The sequence below is a fragment of the Stegostoma tigrinum genome, chromosome 46 (genome assembly GCF_030684315.1).
Source record: "Stegostoma tigrinum isolate sSteTig4 chromosome 46, sSteTig4.hap1, whole genome shotgun sequence".
Lineage (NCBI taxonomy): Eukaryota > Metazoa > Chordata > Chondrichthyes > Orectolobiformes > Stegostomatidae > Stegostoma > Stegostoma tigrinum.
The window spans coordinates 9,778,988-9,800,384 of record NC_081399.1 but is presented as its reverse complement, the minus strand read 5'-3'; the positions used below and the strand labels follow the sequence as shown (position 1 = coordinate 9,800,384).

Below are 21,397 nucleotides of genomic sequence, written 5' to 3'. Positions count from 1 at the left end.
TTATCAACCAAAACAGATATTGATAAAGAGATGCAGCATTGCCTGCAGTATGCTAATGCAGTCTTTTGTCACCTGAGGAAAAGGGTGTTCAAGGACAATAATAACAGATTTGACACTAAGCTCATGGTATACAGACCTGTGGCAGTTCCTGGTCTCATATGCACTGAGACATGAACTGTCTATAGCAGACGCCTTAAGGTGCTGGTGTACTAACACCAGCGTTGCTGGTGTAAGCTGCTGTGAATCCACTGGGAAACAAGATGCACCAATATCAGCATCTTCAATGAGACCACCATCTAATGGGCTGAGCACATCGTCTGCACGACCGACATGATACTCCCGAAGCAGCTGCTCTACTCGCAGCTCTGAAACAGCGATGAGCCCCAGGGGGACAGAGGAAACGCTTCAGGGATATCCTCAACTGGTGAAGTGAGTCTGTCCCAACAGATGCCTGGGAATCAGTGCCCCCAAGACCATGCAAAGTGGAAAAGGAGCATCTGGGAAGGCATTGAGCACTACGCGACTCGCCGCCATTGGGATAAAACGGAAGGGAGGCGGAAACAGCATAAGGATCGCGCTGCCACACCCAACGCCACACCCAACCCTTCCCATAGTCACCTTCTGTCCCAAGTGTGACAGAGTCTGTGGAAGCCACATCCCTCTGTACAGCCACCTACAGACACACCCTGAGGGAGAGTCATCCTGGTCTCTGAGGGAGCACCAATGAATGATAAAGAATGTGTGTGCGTATGTGTGTGTGTGTGTGTGTGAGCGTGCATGTGTGAGTGTGTGTGTGTAAAAGAGAGTATGTGTGTGTGTAAAAGAAAGTATGTGTGTGTGAGAGAGCGAGTGTGTGCCTGTGTGTGAGAGAGAGCGTGTGTGTGTGTGTGTGTGTGTGTGTGTGTGTGTGTGTCAGTGTGTGTGTGTGAGAGAGAGAGCATATGTAGGTGTGTGTGTGTTTGTGTGAAATAAAGAGAGTGTGTGTGTGTGTGTGTGTGTGTGTGTGTGAGAGAGAGAGAGAGCGTGTGTGTAGGTGTCTGTGTTTGTGTGAAATAAAGAGAGTGTGTGTGGGTGTGTGTAAAAGAGAGTATGTGTGTGTGTAGAAGAAGGTATGTGTGTGTGAGAGAGCGAGTGTGTGCCTGTGTGTGAGAGAGAGCGTGTGTGTGTGTCAATGTGTGTGTGTGTGAGAGAGAGAGAGCATGTGTGTAGGTGTGTGTGTTTGTGTGAAATAAAGAGAGTGTGTGTGGGTGTGTATGTGCGAGAGTGTGTGTGGATGTATGTATGTGAGTGTGTGTGTGCGTCTGTGTGTGCGCGCGCGCACGTGAGAGTGTGTGTGTGTGTGTTTGTGTCAGTGTCTGTGGGTATGTCTGTTTGTCTGTCTGTGTGTCTGTGTCTGTGTGTATGAGTGTATGTGCTTGTGTATGAATGAGAATATGTGCCTGTGTGTGTATCTGAGTGTTTCTATGTCTGCTTGTCAGTGTATCTGTGTGTATAATTGTGAGACTGTCCGTTTGTGTATGTGTGTGTGTGTGTGCGTGTGTGTGTGTGTGTTCACACGCGCATGTGTCTATGATTGTGTGTGTGTGTGTGTGTGTGTGTTTCTGTGTGTGTATTTGTATCATTGTGTGGTTGTATGTGTGAATTTGTGAGGCTGAGTGCCTGTTGGAGCAGATCTGAGAGAGGTGTGGGCTGAATTTTAACTGCAGCGGTGCCACAGCATGAGATGTAATGATCTATCTTGGGGACGAAAATGTGACACTTGTCTGACGTGTGCCTGGGGGAGCAGGCGATGGCAGATCTAATCCTTCACCAGTTTTCCCTCTGTCACCTTCCCTCCCTCCAGCAGGTAACCTACCGTGTCATTCAGGTGACCGATAGCCCTTTAGACACTCAAAATGAGGGTACAGCAGCAGTGAGTGTCCTGGCCACAGCTCCTGGATTCTCACCCACCTCTCAGGCCGTAACACAGGTGAGAATGCGATGCTGAAGTGGAAATGTTTGATGGGGATGCTGTATTGTTATAGAGGGTACCGCACGGTAGATTGTTGAGTACAGTTCAATCTCACAGGATCCAGAGAGAGCTGGCCAATTGGATACAAAATTGGCTTGATGGTAGAAAACAGAGGGTGGTGGGGGAGGATTGCTTTTCAGACTGGAGGCCTATGACCAGCAGTGTGCCACAAGGATCGGCACTGGGTCCAATGTTATTCGTTGTTTATCTAAATGATTTGGATGAAATTTAGGAGGGTATGGTTAGTAAGTTTGCTGATGTCACCAAACTTGGTGATATAGTGCACAGGGAAGGAGGTTATCTGGGAATACAGCCAGATCTTGGTCAACTGGGCCAGTGGGCTGTGGACACAGCAGAAGGAGGTTAATTTAGATAAATGCAAGATGTTGAATTTTGGTCGTTCAGACCAGTGAATGAGTTACACAGCCAATGATAGGGCCCCTGGGGAGTGTTATAGAACAAAGATAGCGAGGGGTAGAGGTTCACAGTTCCTTGAAAGTGGGGTCACAGGTAGACAGGGCGGTTAAGATAGCTTCATCAGTCAGAGCATTGAGGATAGGAGTTGGGACACCTTATTATAGCTGTACAAGGCGTTCGTGAGGCTGCATTTGGAGAACTGTGCGCGGTTCTGGTCGCCCCACTGTAGAAAGGATATTATTAAACTAGAAAGAGTTCAGAAAAGATTTACTGGGATGCTTCCTGGACTGGAGGGTTTGAGTTATAAGGAGGAGCTGGATAGGCTGGGATTTTTTGCCCTGGAGCGTTGGAGACTTTGGGGTGACCTTACAAAGGTCTGTAAAATCATGAGAGTTGCACGTGATATAGACAGACAACAGCTTTACCCGGGGGAGGGGGAGTCTAAAACTAGAGGGCACAGGATTAAGGTGAGACGGGAGAGATACAAAAGGGTCCAGAGGGGACAGTTTTTTTCACACAGAGGGTGGGGAGTGTCTGGAATGGGTTGTCAGAGAAAGCGGTGGAAGCGAGAGGCATTTTCTCATTGAAGAAGCATTTAGACAGGTACATGGAATGGGATGGGTACAGAGGGACAGGGACCAAACACAGGCAAACGGGACTGGATTAAATTGTGAAAACTGGGCAGCACGGACAGGTTGGGCTGAAGGGCCTGTTTCTGCTGTAAAGCTCTGAGGCTGTAAGTGTGAATATATATTAATATCATTTGGAGTTTCAAAATAGAGGCAGATGGATTTTGATTTCTGTTCTGTGAAGGTTACTTCTTTTCGAAGAAGCCAGAAAATCGATTCAAAAAGTAACCCAATTACATAATTTCTAACTTAACCTGTGCTGCTCATTACTGAATGGCTTATAGTGTACAGAAAACAGAACAAATAATCAAGGGGGACACTTGTACCTTCATTTAATTTAAATTCAGACAGATAAGCTTTCTGTTTCACCTGAGGGAAATGATTCAGTTTTTGGCTGAGATGAACAGTTTAACCCTGGTGAGTGGCCAGCTGAGTTGCAGCCTGGGACGATTTGGATAGAGGTTGTCAGACTGTCAGAATCGAAAATGGTTAAGGCCATCGGAACTGGGAAATAATCTGAAACATCTCAATGGTCCAAAGAGGAAGAGATGGAAATCAGACAAGGGCAGGACTTATACAATTAATGGTAGCGCCCTGGGTAGCGCTATAGAACAGAGGGACCTGGGGGTGCAGGTACATGATGCTTTGAAGTTTGTCTCACATACAGACAGGGGGGTTAAGAAGGTGTTTAGCACACTAGCCTTCATTGTTCAGACCTTTGAGTGTAGGACTTGGGGATGTCATGTTGAGGTTGTACAGGGACATTGGTGAGGCCTCTCCTGGAGCACTGTATCTAGTTCTGGTTTCCCCGTTACAGGAAGGATGTTATTAAACTGGAGAGGGTTCGGAAGGGATTTACCAGGATATTGCCGGGAATGGAGGGTTTGAGTTGCAAGGAGAGGCTGGGACTTTTTTCACTGGAGTGTGGGAGGATGAGGGGGTGACCTGCTGGAATTTTATGAAATCATGAGGGGTACAGTTAGGGTTAATGGTAGCTGCTTTTTCCAAAGTATGAGGGATTTGAAGACACATTTTTAAGGTGAGGGGAGAGAGATTTAAAAAAGACATGGGTAAATTTTGTTCTCAAGAGAGCAGTTCCTGCGTGGAAGTGATGGATGTGGGGACAATTACAACATTTAAAAGACATTTGGATAAGAACACGAACAGGGAAGGTTTGGAGGGATACGGGCCAGGAGCACGCAGTTGGGACTGGATTAGTTTGGGACTGTGGTCAGCATGGACTGGTTGGACCGAAGGGTCTGTTTCTGTGCTGTATGATTCTATATGTAAGAAGTTAAGAATTTATAAGAGGATTGATATTTCCCTGGGATTGAGTATCTGTAAAGTTGGAAGTGGTTTAGAGACAACCTGAGTGAAAATATTTTCACCCAGAGGGTGGTAGAAATAGGGAAAGTGCTGCCTGAGAGGGTGGGGGTGACAGGATTAGCATATCATAGAATCCGTACAGAATGGGGCAGGCCATTCAGCCCATTGAGTCCACACTGACCCTCTGAAGACCTTTCCACCCAGACCCATCCCTGTAATCCCACATTTCTCATCGCTGATCCACCTAACCCACTCACCTGTGGACTGCTGACTGGAGCACCCGGAGGAAACCCACGCAGACACGGGGAGAATGTACAAACTCCACACAGACAGTCACCCGAAGGGGGAGCATTGAACCCAGGTCCCGGCCCTGAGGAGCAGTGCTAACCACTGAGCCACTGTACCACCCCAAAGTCTTTTTTAGTGCTTGTTGGTCAGTATAGGCCTAGAACAAAAAACAGTAGAGCACAGGAAGCAGCCCTTTGGCCCACCATGTCATTCTAAACTAATCCCATCTGCCTGCACATGGTCTATATCCCTCTATTCCCTGCCCCTTCATGTCTCTGTCTAAATGCCTCTTAGACATAACCGCTTCTGCCACCTCCCCGGCACTACAGTCCAGAACTGTGTAACAAACATGCCTTGCACATCTCCTTTAAACTTTTCTGCTCTCACCTTTAAACACGCACCCTCCAAATATTCGACATTCCCACTGCTGGGAATAGGACTCCGATTATCCACGCTATCGTAATTTTATATACTGCTACCAGGTCGCCCCTCAGTCTCCAGCGAAAACAGTCCAAGATTGTCCACCCTCTCTCCTTGTAGCTAATACATCCCCATCCAGGCAACATCCTAGTAAACCTCTTCTGCACCCTCTCCAGAGCCTCCACATCCTTCCAATAGCGTGGTGACCAGGACTGCGCACAATACTCCAAATACAGCCTTAATAAAGTTTTATACATCTGCAATATGACTTGCTAACATTTATACTCAGTGCCCCAACCGATGAAAGCATGCACGCCATAAGCCTTTTTTACCTCCCGATCCACGTGCAGGGAGCTAATCGCCTGCACCCCAAGACCCCTCTGTATATCAATGCTCCTCAGGGTCCCTGCTATTTACTGTATACTTCCCTCCTGCGTTTGACCTCCAAGAATGTATTCCTTCCCCTCCCCCATTTCTGAAGAAGGGTCCAGACCAAAACGTCAGCTTTCCTGCTCCTCTGATGCTGCCTGGCCTGCTGTGTTCCTCCACCTCCACACCTTATCACCGCACACTTGTCTGGATTAAACTCCATCTGCCATTTTTCCACCCAACTTCCCAACTGATTTATATCCTGCTGTATCCTTTGATAATGTGCTCTCTCTCCACAGCTCCACTAATTTTCCCGTCAGATGCAAACTTAAGCTATAGAATCCCTACTGTGTGGAAGCAGGCCATTTGGCCCATCGTGTCCACACCGACCCTCCAAAAAGCATCCTGACCTGTTATCCTATTGCCTTGCTTTTCCCATGGCCAATCCACCATAACCTCCGCATCTTCAGACCGTGGGAGGAAGCTGGAGCATCCAGAGGAAACCGACACATACACGGGGAGAACGTGCAAACTCCACACTGACAGTCGCTCGAGGTAACTGTCGTCAATGATCTTCATCACTTCCTGAACCAAGTTTGTGAGACAGGAAGTCACTACCCCCCCCCACCCCCGTACTAAGCCACACCGACTATCCGAAATAAGTCCACCCTTTTCTAAATGCAGCTAAATCCTGTCCCTAAGGATCTTCTCCAGTAATTTCCCCACCACTGGATGTGGGCTCACCAGCTTTTCGTTTCCTGGATTAGCTCTCTTCGCAAAGGAGCATCCTGGACCATTTCTCCAGTTTCCGGGACCTCACATGCAGATAAAGAGGATACAGGCATCTCCTGCAAGGCCCAGGAAACACCCCCCCCCCCCGCCCCCCCAACCTTTCCTTCCCTTCAGGTCCTGGGGACTCACTTACCTTAGTGTTTCTCAAGACACCCATAATCTCTTCTTTCTCAATGTTGACACACCCGAAAATATCAACATTCCCCCTCCCTGATGTTACCATTGTCCATGTCCTTCTCCTTGGTGAATACCAGGGTGAAGAACAGAAATATCTAATGGGCTGAAGGGTCTATCCAGTATGACCCTACGGAATCGCTGTGAGAAAGCTTAAACGTTAATTGTTGCAGTTTAAGGTATTTTTAATTGACTTACAGATTTGTACATACAGCTTTGATTCTTCGTACTCTTTTGTGTATGACACATTTCCTGTTGTATTAAAGTGAATTGGCAGCATTTTGTGAAATATATCCGGTGAGGTACCACCAGGCTGATCAACAACCAAAATCACATTTAAGTTCAATCAAGCCAGGCTTCACTCTGATATCTAACTTGTTCAGCGTCAGTATAATCTGAGATCCTAACAGTGTCAAACTCGTGCTGTCCCTGTCCTGGGAGGGTTTGATGGGGGGACAGTGTAGAGGGAGCTTTACTCTGTATCTAACCCCGTGCTGTACCTGTCCTGGGAGTGTTTGATGGGGGTGCAGTGTAGAGGGAGCTTTACTCTGTATCTACCCTCGTGCTGTCCCTGTCCTGGGAGTGTTTGATGGGGGACAGTGTAGAGGGAGCTTTACTCTGTATCTAACCCTGTGCTGTCCCTGTCCTGGGAGTGTTTGATGGGGGTGCAGTGTAGAGGGAGCTTTATTCTGTATCTACCCTCGTGCTATCCCTGTCCTGGGAGTGTTTGATGGGGGGACAGTGTAGAGGGAGCTTTACTCTGTATCTAACCCCCGTGCTGTCCCTGTCCTGTGAGTGTTTGATGGGGGTGCAGTGTAGAGGGAGCTTTATTCTGTATCTACCCTCGTGCTGTCCCTGTCCTGGGAGTGTTTGATGGGGGTACAGTGTAGAGGGAGCTTTACTCTGTATCTAACCTCATGCTGTCCCTGTCCTGTGAGTGTTTGATGGGGGTGCAGTGTAGAGGGAGCTTTATTCTGTATCTACCCTCGTGCTGTCCCTGTCCTGGGAGTGTTTGATGGGGGTACAGTGTAGAGGGAGCTTTACTCTGTATCTAACCTCATGCTGTCCCTGTCCTGTGAGTGTTTGATGGGGGTGCAGTGTAGAGGGAGCTTTATTCTGTATCTACCCTCGTGCTGTCCCTGTCCTGGGAGTGTTTGATGGGGGGGACACTGTAGAGGAAGCTTTACTCTGTACCCAACCCCGTGCTGTCCCTGTCCTGGGAGTGTTTGATGTGGGGGACAGTGTAGAGGGAGCTTTACTCTGTATCCAACCACGTGCTGTCCCTGTCCTGGGAGTGTTTGATGTGGGGGACAGTGTAGAGGGAGCTTTACTGTGTATCCAACCCCGTGCTATCCCTGTGCCAGGGACTGTTTGATGGGGGGACACTGTAGAGGGAGCTTTACTCTGTATCTAACCACGTGCTGTCCCTGTCCTGGGAGTATTTGATGGGGGGACAGTGTAGAGGGAGTTTTACTCTGTATCTAACCTCATGCTGTCCCTGTCCTGAGAGTGTTTGATGGGAGAACAGTGCAGAGGGAGCTTTACCCTGTATCTAACCCCGTGCTGTCCCTAGTTTTGGAATATTGGGTCAGGTTACAAACCGACTGAGACCGGGTTGCTGAGAGGTTAATAGCCACTTGACTGACTGAATCAGCTGAAAGTTATTTCTCTTGTACATTTACTCCCAGCTCCTCGCCATCCTAATTTGATGTATCGTCTTTAATGAACTGTCTTATTTCCATCCTTCCATCCCACTGTCCTTGTGTAGTCTGTCCTCCAGGGCTCTTTCATCAATGGGGAAAGCTCGGAGATTGACAGCTCTGGATCGGAGACCCGTTTTGCCTACCTCCCCTCCGCCGATGCCTCTGCCACTGCTGTAGTGACCACTCAGGGCTCCGACGCCATTCTGAGTCAGGCTTCAGCAGCAGCCGGTATGTACATTGTGGAATGGAGCGATACACTATCCTGTAGTTCCCCATCTTTTCCCACTGACTCCCATGGGAGAACACCCACAGAGAAACCTGTAATGGGAAGCAGCTCAGTGGGAAATCATGAACCCCTTCCTCTCTCTCTCTCTCTCTCTCTCTCTCTCTCTCTCTCCCCACTGTTCACACTGTCTGGATCCCTGTCTCTGGGTTGCTTTTTCTCTCTCTCTGCTTTGCTGTCTGTCTATATATGTATGTATCTATCTGTCTATTCCTCATTCGTCTATCCATCTATGTATCTGTCTATCTATCTCTCTGTCTTTCTCTGTTGGTCCCTCTTTATGCCTCACTCTGTGTACTTATTTGTCTGTCTGTCTATCTGTCTATCCATCTATCTCTCCCACTGACATCCTGCATATCTCTGCCTCTGCTTCTTTCACTCTGTATCTCTCGCTCCTTGTCTCTGATTCTGACACCTTTCTGTGTGTCTTTGTCTGTCTCTGTCACTTTCTCTGTCTCAATGTGACTTTGTCCTGCACTCTCACTATCATTCTCTCTCTCTCTCTCTCTCTCTCTCTGCAGTTCCCAGCTTTCGCAGACTCCCAATTTGCTAATACCTCTGCTTGTTCTCTCTGTTACCCCCTCCCTTACCCTCCATGTCCAGGTCAGTTTTATGTGATGATGTCGCCACAAGATGTATTACCAGGGAGTGGCACTCAAAGATCGATTGCACCAAGAGCTCACCCATACTCTCCGTAAGTAATGGCTGGAGGTGTCTGCCTAGTGACACACACACACACACACACACACACACACACACACACACACACACACACACACACACACACACACACACACGCGCGCTCACTCACACACACACACACACTTACACACATGCTCACACTCACACACATTCAATCACACACACACATGCTCACACTCACACACACGCTCACACACATACACTCACATGTTCACTCACATACACACATACACTCACACACACGCTCACATACATACTCACTCACACACACACACACACGCTGACCCACACATACTCACACTCACACATTCACACACACTCATGCACTGTAACGCACTTACACTCACACACTCATACACTGTAACACACTTACACAACTCATGCAGTCACACACTCTCTCACACACACTCTACTCACACACACACACTCACTCACATATATACACACTCCCACACGCGCACACAAGCACACACACACACACACGCACAGATATACACACGCGTGCTCACTTACATAGTCACACACATTCATGCACTCTCACACACTCTGACTCTCACAAACGCACACACACACATACATGCTCTCCCACACATACACACACGCTCACACATGAACATGCTTACACAGACACACACAGACACTCATACACACACACACACACACACACACACAGATTCATCGAGAACTTCCACTTACAGAGATGCACTCACAGTCGCAATCACACACTCTCATGTACAAAGCCACATTCTGTCTCACAAAAATCTCCCACTAAACAGTCCTGCACCTGCACAAGGTAAATATGCACACAGCTTGTCGTTCAGTGAGAGAGCTGGGGCTTATCCGGAGGTAGGATTACAGCATTGCCTGCAAGCAGAATTGGTAGGTGCTCATATACACTTACCGTAGCACAGCTCGGATTTCCTTCTCCCGCTCTCTTTCTGCCACGTTCTCACTCCCTCGCTCTCATTCTGGGTATCACTCTCTCTCTGCCTATCTGTCTATCTTTCTCATTCCTTTCCTCTTTTTCTTCCTGTCTGTCGCAACTTCTCTTTCTCTCTCTATCTCCCTTTCACTCTCTGTATCACCACTTTTCTCTCTCTCTCTGTTTCTGTCTGTGTCTATCTCTCTCTCTCTGTTTCTGTATTTCTGTGTGTGTTACTCTCTCTCTCTCTCTGTCTCTCTCTCTGTGTCCCTGTCCTGCCTGCCTATCACAAAGCCTGTCAGAGGCAATGCTGTCATCCCAAAAGTGTGCGAGAGACGAGGGTAGGGAGGGAACGAGGGGGACAAAATCAAAATGGAGTTGGAGGGAGAAACGAAGCACTCCCACCAGGCCCGAAACGTCAGCCTTCCTGCTCCTCTGGTGCTGCTGGGCCTGCTGTGTTCATCCAGCCCCACACCTTGTTACCTCAGAAGGATTTGTCACACAGCTCAAGAGGGGTTACAAACGCCCACTGACAATATACACACCCGGTTCACGGAGTCCGCAGCATCTCAGAATAAGCAGCTGGACTGGGTGACCCGCGAGCCACCGCATTTTCTGTGGCTGTAAGGGACTGCTGTGTGCAACACCAGGTCACCGAGGGGTCGTAGAGATCCCTCCGCTGGGGATCCTCACTGCCCAGCAGTAAGTAAGCACGCCGAGGGCGTGTCTGGGCGGTGGTGAAGGTGTAGAGGTGGATGATGTGCAGCTGCAGTCCATGCTGAGTCTACTACATTGCCACACCCCACCCCGAAAATCATACAACACACATTGCAGAGGCAGCTCAGGCTGTGGGCCACAGGGTCCTGAGGGAAGGTATAGCATCCTGGGGCTGATGTGAGATTGTACCCAAACAGAGCTACGCACAGACGGGATCCCACCACACAGCCGAGCATCCCCCGACTGGTGCGCAGCCTTGGGTCTTGAGCGTCGCCGGTTTTTCAGGCTCCAGAGAGCAGTGGCCACGACCTGGACATCTCCTGCCACCCTACGCGCCAACTCCTGCAGCGACACGCGGCCCAGGCCCCTGACCCGTGCACCCATGGCCCTCCCTTTCCCCAGCCACTCAGACCCTTCGGGTTGGAGGTGCGACTTCCTGCCGGTAGTGACCAGTCCTGACGGACGGTGGGCCTGGCACGAGGCGACCGTGTCCCAGACAGTGATCAGGTTCCTGGTAGAAGACAGGCAGCATCCTGAAGGAGACCTGCAAACTCTCACGCTTGATAAACAGCGTTGCTGTTGGGGTCACACGACTGGCGGAAATGTGAGGTCATCAGGGCGCACCTACAGTGGGGAATGGGTTTCACATAAAAGGGTGAAGGTGGAACATCGATACCTTGGTGTGAACGCACGCCAGCCACTGACCACCCTCCTCAATGGGCAGCTTCAGAACCTCCGCTTCATCTTTTTGTCCCAGAAGAAGTGAACCAACATCTTCTCTGGATGTCAGGTACACAACCAGGAGGAGAGAGCGAAGGGACCAGGTGGCCCCACAACATGGAGGCCCCCAGCTGGTTTATGAGCAGCATTTTGCTCCCGTGAGACAGCACTCGGAGCAGGCCTGTCCTGCGGCCTAGGCAAGCCGAGACTTTGGCCTCCAGCTCCTGCCAATTCATCGCCCCGCCCCGGCCAGGATCCCTCAGCAGGGCTAAGGTAGAGCCCCCACAGATAGAGGAGATGGGCGCTACTCCAGCTGTACCTCCTCAGCCACAGAGTGACCAGGCATCCAGAACATTTGGCCCAGTTGATCCTGGCAGAAGATCACCACCTAACACTCGCACCTCCTCCCCGGGTCGGTGAATGTGAGGAGCGCGTTGTCGCTGTTGGCCGAAAGGTTCACGCCCATGCCCAGACTGCGCAGAACCTGCCCCAACAGTCAGGAATGCGCTCAGCAAGCCAGCTCTCTGGGGAAAAGTGGATCAGGTCCCAGACCGCATGGATGTTACAGTGGATCCTCCAAACCAGAACTGTGTACGTCTGGTCACGGTGGATCATGTGATCCAACATGGATGCCAGGCGAGATGACAAGACTCTCTCTAAATCACTTTCTCACTCGCTCACTCTAACTCATTTTCAACCTCACTTTCTCAATCACTCTTTCTCGTCTTTCACTCGCTCTCTACCTTGCTTTCTCACTCACTCCATATCTCACTCTCACAGTGTCTCCCTCACTCTCTCTCTACCTCGCTTTCCCATTCACTCAGTATCTCACGCTCACAATGAATCCCTCACTCTCTGTCCACCTCACTTTCTCACTCACTCTATATTTCACTTTCACAGTGAATCCCTCACTCTCTGTCCACCTCACTTTCTCACTCACTCCATATCTCACTTTCACAGTGAATCCCTCACTCTCTGCCCACCTCACTTTCTCACTCACTCCATATCTCACTCTCAACAGTGTCTCCCTCACTCTCTCTACCTCGCTTTCCCATTCACTCAGTATCTCACGCTCACAGTGAATCCCTCATTCTCTCTCCACCTCGCTTTCTCACTGACTCCATGTCTCACTCTCACAGTGAATCCCTCACTCTCCGTCCACCTCACTTTCTCACTCACTCAGTATCTCACTCTCACAGTGTCTCCCTCACTCTCTGTCTACCTCGCTTTCTCATTCACTCCGTATCCCACTCTCACAGTGTCTCCCTCATTCTCTCTCCACCTCATTTTCTCACTCACTCCGTATCTCACGCTCACAGTGTCTCCCTCACTCTCTCTCCACCTCACTTTCTCACTCCACCTTACTCTATCTCTCCTTCACTTTCCAAATCACTGTATGTCTCCCTGTTTCTCTCTCTCTCTCTCTCCCCATCACCTTCTCAATTACACTCTCTCTCTCCCCCTCACCTTCTCAATTACTCTGTCTCTCTCTCTCCCCCTCCCCTGCCCTTCACTTTCTCACTCACTTTGTGTCTCTCTCTTTCAGAAAGTTGGAAAATCCCCGGGTTGCCCGAGATGATAAGAGACGAGCGCAGCATAATGAGGGTAAGTGTGTCTCATACAGTCATAGAGAAGTACAGCACTGAAACAGACTGTTCTGTCCAACTCAAGATAATAAAGTGTGAAGCTGGATGAACGCAGCAGGCCAAGCAGCATCTCAGGAGCACAAAAACCCAAAACATCAGCTTTTGTGCTCCTAAGATGCTGCTTGGCCTGCTGTGTTCATCCAGCTTCACACTTTATTATCTTGGATTCTCCAGCATCTGCAGTTCCCATTATTTCTGTCCAACTCATCCGTGCTGACCAGATATCCAAAATTAATCACTCCCAGATATCCTGAATGGGGAAGCAATGGCCTAGTGGTATTATCGCTGGACTGTTAATCTAAAGACCCAGGTAATGTTCTGGGGCCAGGGTTCAAATCCCGCCACAGCAGATGGTGGAATTTGAATTCAATAAAATAAATCTGGAATTCAGAATGAACATGAAACCATTGTCGATTGTTGGGAAAAACCCATCTGGGTCACCAATGTCCTTTAGGGAAGGAAACTGGCATCCTTACCTAGTGTGGGTCTACATGTGACTCCAGACCCACAGCAATGTGGTTGACTCCAAACTGCCCTCTGGGCAATTAGGGATGGGCAATAAATGCTGCCTGGCTAGAAACATTCTCCTCCCGTTAACAAATAATAAAAAAAATCTAGTCCCATTTGGCCCATGTCCCTCTAAACCCTCCTGTTCAGGTCCCCATCCAGATGCCTTTTAAATGCTGTAACTGTACCAGACCCCACCACTTCCTCTGGCAGCTCGTTCCATACACGCACCACCCTCTGTGTGAAATAGTTACCCCTTAGATCCCTTTTCAATCTTTCCCACTCTAACCTTAAACCTATGCCCCTCTAGTTTTGGACTGCCCCACCCCTGGGGGAAAAGACCTTGTCTATTCATCCCATCCATGCCCCTCATGATTTTATAAACCACTGTAAGGTCCCCCCCTCAGCCTCTGATGCTCCAGGGAAAGCAGCCCCAGCCTCTCCCTTTCGCTCAAGCCTTCTAGTCCCAGAAACATCTTTATTGAACGCTTTGAACTTTAACATCCTTCCTGTAGCAGGGAGACTGGGATTGCACACAGTATTCCAGAAGTGGCCCAAAGCAATGCCCTGTACAGCCGCAACATGACCCTCCCAGCTGCCTGTACTCAATGCACTGACCAATAAAGGCCAGTGTCCCAAACACCTCCCTCACCGCCCTGTCTATCTGCGACTCCACTCTCAGGGAGCTATGAACCTGCCCCCCCAAGGTCTCTTTGTTCAGCCACACTCCCCAGGACCAGTGTATATGTCCTGCCCTCATTGGACAGAATCAAAAATCCCCAAAATCACCGACCCCCATCCGTCACCAAACTGTGGGATCCCTCACCCCTTCTCCCTGAAACTGTGGGACCCCCCCTTCCCCCCCATAACTGTGGGACCCCTCACCCCGTCACCCCAAAACTGTGGGACCCCTCACCACTTGCCCCTGTAACTGTGGGACACCTCACCCCTTCCCCCTGTAACTGTGGGACCCCTCACACACTCCCCACTGAAACTGTGGGACCCCTCACACCCCCCACACCACCCAAACTGTGGGACCCCTCCACCCCCCACACCACCCAAACTGTGGGACCCCTCCACCCCCCACACCACCCAAACTGTGGGACCCCTCCACCCCCCACACCACCCAAACTGTGGGACCCCTCCACCCCCCACACCACCCAAACTGTGGGACCCCTCACACTCCGACACCACCCAAACTGTGGGACCCCTCACACTCCGACACCCCCAAACTGTGGCACCCCTCACACTCCGACACCCCCAAACTGTGGGACCCCTCACATCCCCTCACCACCCAAACTGTGGGACACCACACACCCCCCCACCACCCAAACTGAGGGACCCCTCACCCCTTCCCCCAGAACTATGAGATCCCTCACGCCCCCCCACACAAACTGTAGGTCTCCTCACCCTGCCTCGAAGACTGTGGTACCCCTCACCCTGCCCCCTCTCCTTTGTCGTGACAGTCTTTTTCTGTTGTTCCCTGTCTCTGCCTTATTCCTTATCCCAGTGGAGAGACGCAGACGGGATAAAATCAACAACTGGATCGTGCAACTGTCGAAGATTATTCCGGATTGTTCTGTGGATAGCTCGAAGACTGGCCAAGTGAGTAGGGCCTTCAATCTGGAATCTCTGCAGGAAAAGAACCCAGTGGGTGCATGTGATAGTTGGTTGGGAAATGGGGAGATAGCGAGGTCTTCTGAATCTTAATGAACCCAAACCCCTTCCCATTCACTCCCACTGTACACAATCCCAATGGACCCAAACCCCTTCCGATTCCCTCCCACTGTACACAATCCCAATGGACCTGAACCCCTTCCCATTCACTCCCACTGTACACAATTCCAATGGACCCAAACCCCTTCCGATTCCCTCCCACTGTACACAATTCCAATGGACCCAAACCCCTTCCCATTCACTCCCACTGCACACAATCCCAATGGAACCAAACTCCATTCCATTCACTCCCACTGTACACAACCACAATGGACCCAAACCCCTTCCCATTCCCTCCCACTTTACACAATCCCAATGGACCCAAACCCCTTCCCATTCACTCCCGCTGTACACAATCCCAATGGACCCAAACCCCTTCCCATTCACCCCCACTGCACACAATCCCAATGGACCCAAACCCCTTCCCATTCGCTCCCATTCTACATAATCCCATTGGACCCAAACCCCTTCCAATTCACTCCCACTGTACACAATCCCAATGGACCCAGCTCCTTCCCATTCACTCCCACTGTACACAATCCCAATGGACCCAAACCCCTTCCCATTCACTCCCACTGCACACAATCACAATGGACCCAAACCCCTTCCCATTCACTCCCACTGCACACAATCCCGATGGACCCAAACCCCTTCCCATTCACTCCCACTGTACACAATCCCAATGGACCCAAACCCCTTCCCATTCACTCCCGCTGTACACAATCCCAATGGACCCAAACCCCTTCCCATTCGCTCCCATTCTACATAATCCCATTGGACCCAAACCCCTTCCAATTCACTCCCACTGTACACAATCCCAATGGACCCAGCTCCTTCCCATTCACTCCCACTGTACACAATCCCAATGGACCCAAACCCCTTCCCATTCACTCCCGCTGTACACAATCACAATGGACCCAAACCCCTTCCCATTCACTCCCACTGCACACAATCCCGATGAACCCAAACCCCTTCCCATTCACTCCCACTGTACACAATCCCAATGGACCCAAACCCCTTCCCATTCACTCCCGCTGTACACAATCCCAATGGACCCAAACCCCTTCCCATTCGCTCCCATTCTACATAATCCCATTGGACCCAAACCCCTTCCAATTCACTCCCACTGTACACAATCCCAATGGACCCAGCTCCTTCCCATTCACTCCCACTGTACACAATCCCAATGGACCCAAACCCCTTCCCATTCACTCCCGCTGTACACAATCACAATGGACCCAAACCCCTTCCCATTCACTCCCACTGCACACAATCCCGATGGACCCAAACCCCTTCCCATTCACTCCCACTGCACACAATCACAATGGACCCAAACCCCTTCCCATTCACTCCCACTGTACACAATCCCAATGGACCCAAACCCCTTCCCATTCACTCCCACTGCACACAATCCCGATGGACCCAAACCCCTTCCCATTCACTCCCACTGCACACAATCACAATGGACCCAAACCCCTTCCCATTCACTCCCACTGTACACAATCCCGATGGACCCAAACCCCTTCCCATTCACTCCCACTGTACACAATCCCAATGGACCCAAACCCATTCCCATTCACTGTCATTGTACACAATCCCAATGGACCCACACCCCTTCCCATTCACTCCCACTGTACACAATCCCAATGGACCCAAACCCATTCCCATTCACTCTCATTGTACACAATCCCAATGGACCCACACCCCTTCCCATTCACTCCCACTGTACTCGTTGACATCACAGAGATAGGGCTTTATCAGGTGTGGAGGACGTTAAGGAGATAGTGAATTTTCGGAGCTGGAGGAGTTTACAAAGATAGTAGGGGGTGGAGGGGGTTACAGAGATAGAGATGGAGTGTAGGGGGCTGGAGGGGGTTACAGAGATAGGGAGGGGATGTAGGGGCTGGAGGGGGTTACAGAGATTGGGAGGGGGTGTAGGGGCTGGAGGGGGTTACAGAGATAGAGATGGAGTGTAGGGGGCTGGAGGGGGTTACAGAGATAGGGAGGGGGTGTAGGGGCTGGAGGGGGTTACAGAGATAGGGAGGGGGTGTAGGGGTTGGAGGGGGTTACAGAGATCGGGAGGAGGTGTAGTGGCTGGAGGAGGTGACAGAGATAGGGAGGGGGTATAGGGGCTGGAGGGGGTGACAGAGATAGGGAGGGGGTGCAGGGGCTGGAGGAGGTTACAGAGATAGGGAGGGGGGCAGTGGGTGGAGTGGGTCTCGTGTCTCAGTCTTTGTCTCCATGATGTCTCTGTCCCTTGTTCCGGCTGGGTCTCGGTGCAGAGTAAAGGAGGGATTCTGTCGAAGGCCTGTGACTATATTCAGGAGCTGCGACAGGGAAATGTGCGCCTGCTGGAGGAGCTGAAGGCGTTAGAGCAACTGCAAGTGGACAACGAGCTGCTGCGGCAACAGGTAGAAGCCCATCGCTGGCCGTCCATCCAACCTGGAGCCTTTCTCCCCCCGCCCTGGCATGTCCCTCTCTCTGTCTGTGTGTGTGTCTGTCTCATGCCCAATGTCTTGTATTCCCCCACCGCTGGCACGCAGCTCCCTGTGTGTTCTTGTGCAGAACGTGCTGGCTGTCACGTTGCAGAGTGTGGTGGTGAGGAGACTGGGATGGGATGCTGCAGCGTGAGACTCAGCTTCCTGACTGTTGTTCGGAGGAGAGATGGTATTCTCCTGGAGAGCAACAGGGGAGTACCTCTATCTCTTCCTCTGCTCCTTCCCTATCAGTTGCTCCTCTCCCCATCTCTCCTCCTCCTTTTGGCCCTTTCAGGACTGCACTCCAGCAGTAATACCTCAGTGGCAGGAAGTTGACATGAGAATTGTGTCACCTCTCCAGTAACGTGTTTTCTCTCTCTCTCTCTCTCTCTCTCTCTCTCTCTGTACGCCCCCACCCACTCCTCAATTGCTCACTCTCCATGTACCCCTGTTTCTCTCATTCTCTCTCATTCTGTCTCGCCTCACTGATTCTCTCACTCTCTCTCTATCTCAAACACTTGTTCCTTCTCTCTCTCTCTCTTTCTGTGTCTGTTTGCTGTGCCTCTGTCTGTCTCTCACTCTCTCTCTTTTTCTCTCTCTGTTTGTCTGCGCTCCTGTCTCTGTCTGTCTCTCTCTCTCTCTCTCTCTCTGTCTCTCTGTTTCAATCTCTCTCTCTCTCTCTGTCTGTCTCTGTTTGTCTGTGCCCCTCTCTCTGTCTCTCTCCCTCTGTCTGTCTGTCTCTATCTCTCTCTCTCTCTCTCTCTCTCTCTCTGTCTCTCTGTTTGTCTGTGCCCCTCTCTCGCTCTCTCTCACTCGCTCCCTGTCTCTCTCCCTCACTGTTTGTGCTGCTCTCTCTGTCTCTCTCCCTCTGTCTGTCTGTCTCTGTCTCTCTCTCTCTCTCTCTGTCTATCTCTCTCTCCCTCTCTATCTCTGTCTGTCTCTCTGTTTGTCTGTGCCTCTCTCTCTGTCTCTCTCTCTCTCTCTCTCTCTCTCTCCCTCTCTCCCTCCCTCTGTCTGCCTCTCTGTTGCCTGTGCCCTCTCTCTCTGTCCTTCTCTCTCTCTGTCCCTCTCTGTGTCCCACCCTCTTTCTCACTTTGTCCCTGTCTCTGTCCCTCCCTCTCTCTCTCTGTCCCTCCCTCTCTCTCTTTCTGTCTGTCCCTCCCTCCCCCTCTCTCTCTCTCTGTTTGTCTGTGCCCCTCTGTCTGTCTCTCTCACTCGCTCTCTCTGTCTCTCTCTCTCACTGTTTGTCTGTGCCGCTCTCTCTGTCTCTCTCTGTCTGTCTGTCTCTCTCTCTGTCTGTCTATCTCTCTCTCTCCCTCTCTCTCTGTCTGTCTCTCTGTTTGTCTGTGCCTGTCTCTCCCTCTCTCTCTCTATCTGTTTCTCTGTTTGTCTGTGCCCCTCTCTCTGTCTCTCTCTGTCTCTCTCTGTCTCTCTCTGTCTCTCTCTGTCTGTCTCTCTGTTTGTCTGTGCCCCTCTCTCGCTCTCTCTCTGTCCCTCTCTGTCTCTGTCCCGCTCTCTGTCCCTCCCTCTTTCTCTTTCTATCCCTCCCTCTCTCTCTCTCTGTCCCTCCCTCTTTCTCTTTCTCTCTGTCCCTCCCTCTCTCTCTCTGCATCGACACGCCAAGGCTGAGGAGCTGAAGAATGAAAATGTCCTGCTGCGCTCATCGCTCCGACAGCACAGTGTGGATGTGGCTGGACAAGGCAGTGTCCAGTGATCGACTGGGGTGGGGGAAGAGGGCAAGGGCAGTGTCCGGTAACAGGGTTGGGGGGTAGTGTCCAGTGACCTGGGGTGGGGGGGGGGGGATGGGGCAGTGTCCAGTAACGGGGAGGGGGCAGTGTTCAGTGACTGGCGGTGGGCGGGGGGTAGTGTCCACTGACTGGGGGGGAAGAGGGGAGGGGCAGTGTCCGTTAACGGGGAGGGGGCAGTGTCCAGTAACTAGGGGGCAGGGATGAGGGGGCAGCGTCTGGTAACGGGGCAGGGTGTATTGTCCAGTGACTGGGGGTGCGGGGGGGCACGAGGGGGGTGAGGGCAGTGTCCGGTAACGGGGAGGGGGGAGTGTCCAGTGACTGATGGAGGGGGGACGGGTAGGGAGTAGTGTCCAGTAATGGGGAGAGGGGAGTGTCCAGTGACTGGGGGGAGGGGGGAACGGGCAGTGTCCGGTTACGGGGAGGGGGGAGTGTCCAGTGACTTGGGGGGAGGGGGGTGTGGGCAGTGTCTGGTGACTGGGGGAGAGGGGGGAGTGGGCAGTGTCTGGTGACTGGGGGAGATGGGGGAGTGGGCAGTGTCTGGTGACTGGGGGAGAGGGGGGAGTGGGCAGTGTCTGGTGACTGGGGGAGAGGGGGGAGTGGGCAGTGTCTGGTGACTGGGGGAGAGGGGGGAGTGGGCAGTGTCTGGTGACTGGGGGAGAGGGGGGGAGTGGGCAGTGCCCAATGGGGGTGGGTGCAGTGACCTGGGGGTTGGTGAATGGCACCCAGAACTGTCCAGGAGCTAGGATGGGGGTGAGGGGGGATAGACCTAGAGAGCTGTCTAGGGGCTGAGGGTGATGGGACCCAAAGCTGTCTCGGGGCTGGGATGGGGTTGGGGGGTGAATAGGACCCAGACCTGTCTAGGGGCTGGGTGGGGTGGGGGGAATGGACCCAAAACTTTCTAGGGGCTGGGATGGGGGTTGGGGGCTAATGGAACTCACGTTGTCCAGGGTGTCAGGGAGGAGAGAAAGAGTTAGATGTCAGGCATGGGGGTTAAATTTCCAGGAGAGTGCACGGAGGAGGGGAGGGGTCAAGGGGATGAGGGCATCTTTAGTTTAAATCAGGGAGAGGGGTACTTTAGGGAGCCCAGAGACCTTAGAGCAAGCGATCAGGAGTGAGAGTGAGAGTGAGGATCACAGAGAGTGAATATCACAGTGAGTAAGGGTCACAGGGAGTGAGGGTCAGAATGAGGATCACCAGGAATGAGGGTCAGAATGAGGATCACAGGGAATAAGGGTCAGCGTGAGAATCACAGGGAGGGAGGCTCACAGGGAGTGAGGGTCGGAGTGAAGATTAAGGGGGGGTGAGGGTCAGCGTGAACATTAAGGGGAGTGAGGATCAGAGTGAGGATTAAGGGGATTGAGAGTCAGAGTGAGGATTAAGGGGAGTGATAGTCAGAGTGAGGGTTAAGGGGAGTGTGGGTCAGGGTGAAGAGTAAGGGGAGTGAGGGTCAGGGTGATGGTTAAGGGGAGTGAGGATCAGAGTGAGGATTAAGAGGAGTGAGGGTCAGAGTGAGGATTAAGGGCAGTGAGGGTTAAGGGGAGTGTGAGTCAGAATGAGGATTAAGAGGAGTGAGGGTCAGGGTGAAGATTAAGGGGAGTGAGGGTCAGGGTGAGGGTTAAGGGGAGTGAGGGTTAAGGGGAGTGAGGGTCAGTGGTAGTGAGTGGATTAGTTTCGATGTGACTGTGTGAATCGGACTGTCAGTCCCAGACGAGCTGATGTCCATGTTCTCAATGTCTGTACATAAACATCCTGCAATTTTTAACCTCATCCTATTGTCAGTGGGCCAGTCATTGTTCGGGTGTTAGCTGCCCGCACACACGCGCACACGCA

General features: G+C 51.5%; 1 protein-coding gene across 2 annotated transcripts in view; it reads left to right on the top strand.

The window, feature by feature from the left end:
- Positions 1 to 19,575, top strand: part of LOC125449516 (upstream stimulatory factor 1-like) — a 27,127-nt gene extending 7,552 nt beyond the window's left edge. The window contains exons 5-11 of one of the 2 annotated variants that reach the window (XM_059642847.1): positions 1,847 to 1,969; positions 8,195 to 8,357; positions 9,016 to 9,106; positions 13,020 to 13,078; positions 15,137 to 15,231; positions 17,625 to 17,753; positions 19,444 to 19,575. In XM_059642847.1, coding sequence (XP_059498830.1) covers positions 1,847 to 1,969; positions 8,195 to 8,357; positions 9,016 to 9,106; positions 13,020 to 13,078; positions 15,137 to 15,231; positions 17,625 to 17,753; positions 19,444 to 19,533 — 750 coding nt within the window. In that variant the 3' untranslated portion in view covers positions 19,534 to 19,575. Of the gene's footprint in view, positions 1 to 1,843; positions 1,970 to 8,194; positions 8,358 to 9,015; positions 9,107 to 13,019; positions 13,079 to 15,136; positions 15,232 to 17,624; positions 17,754 to 19,443 lie in introns of both variants that reach the window. The other variant, XM_059642846.1, reaches the window with a different exon arrangement.
- Positions 19,576 to 21,397: the final 1,822 nt, after the last annotated feature.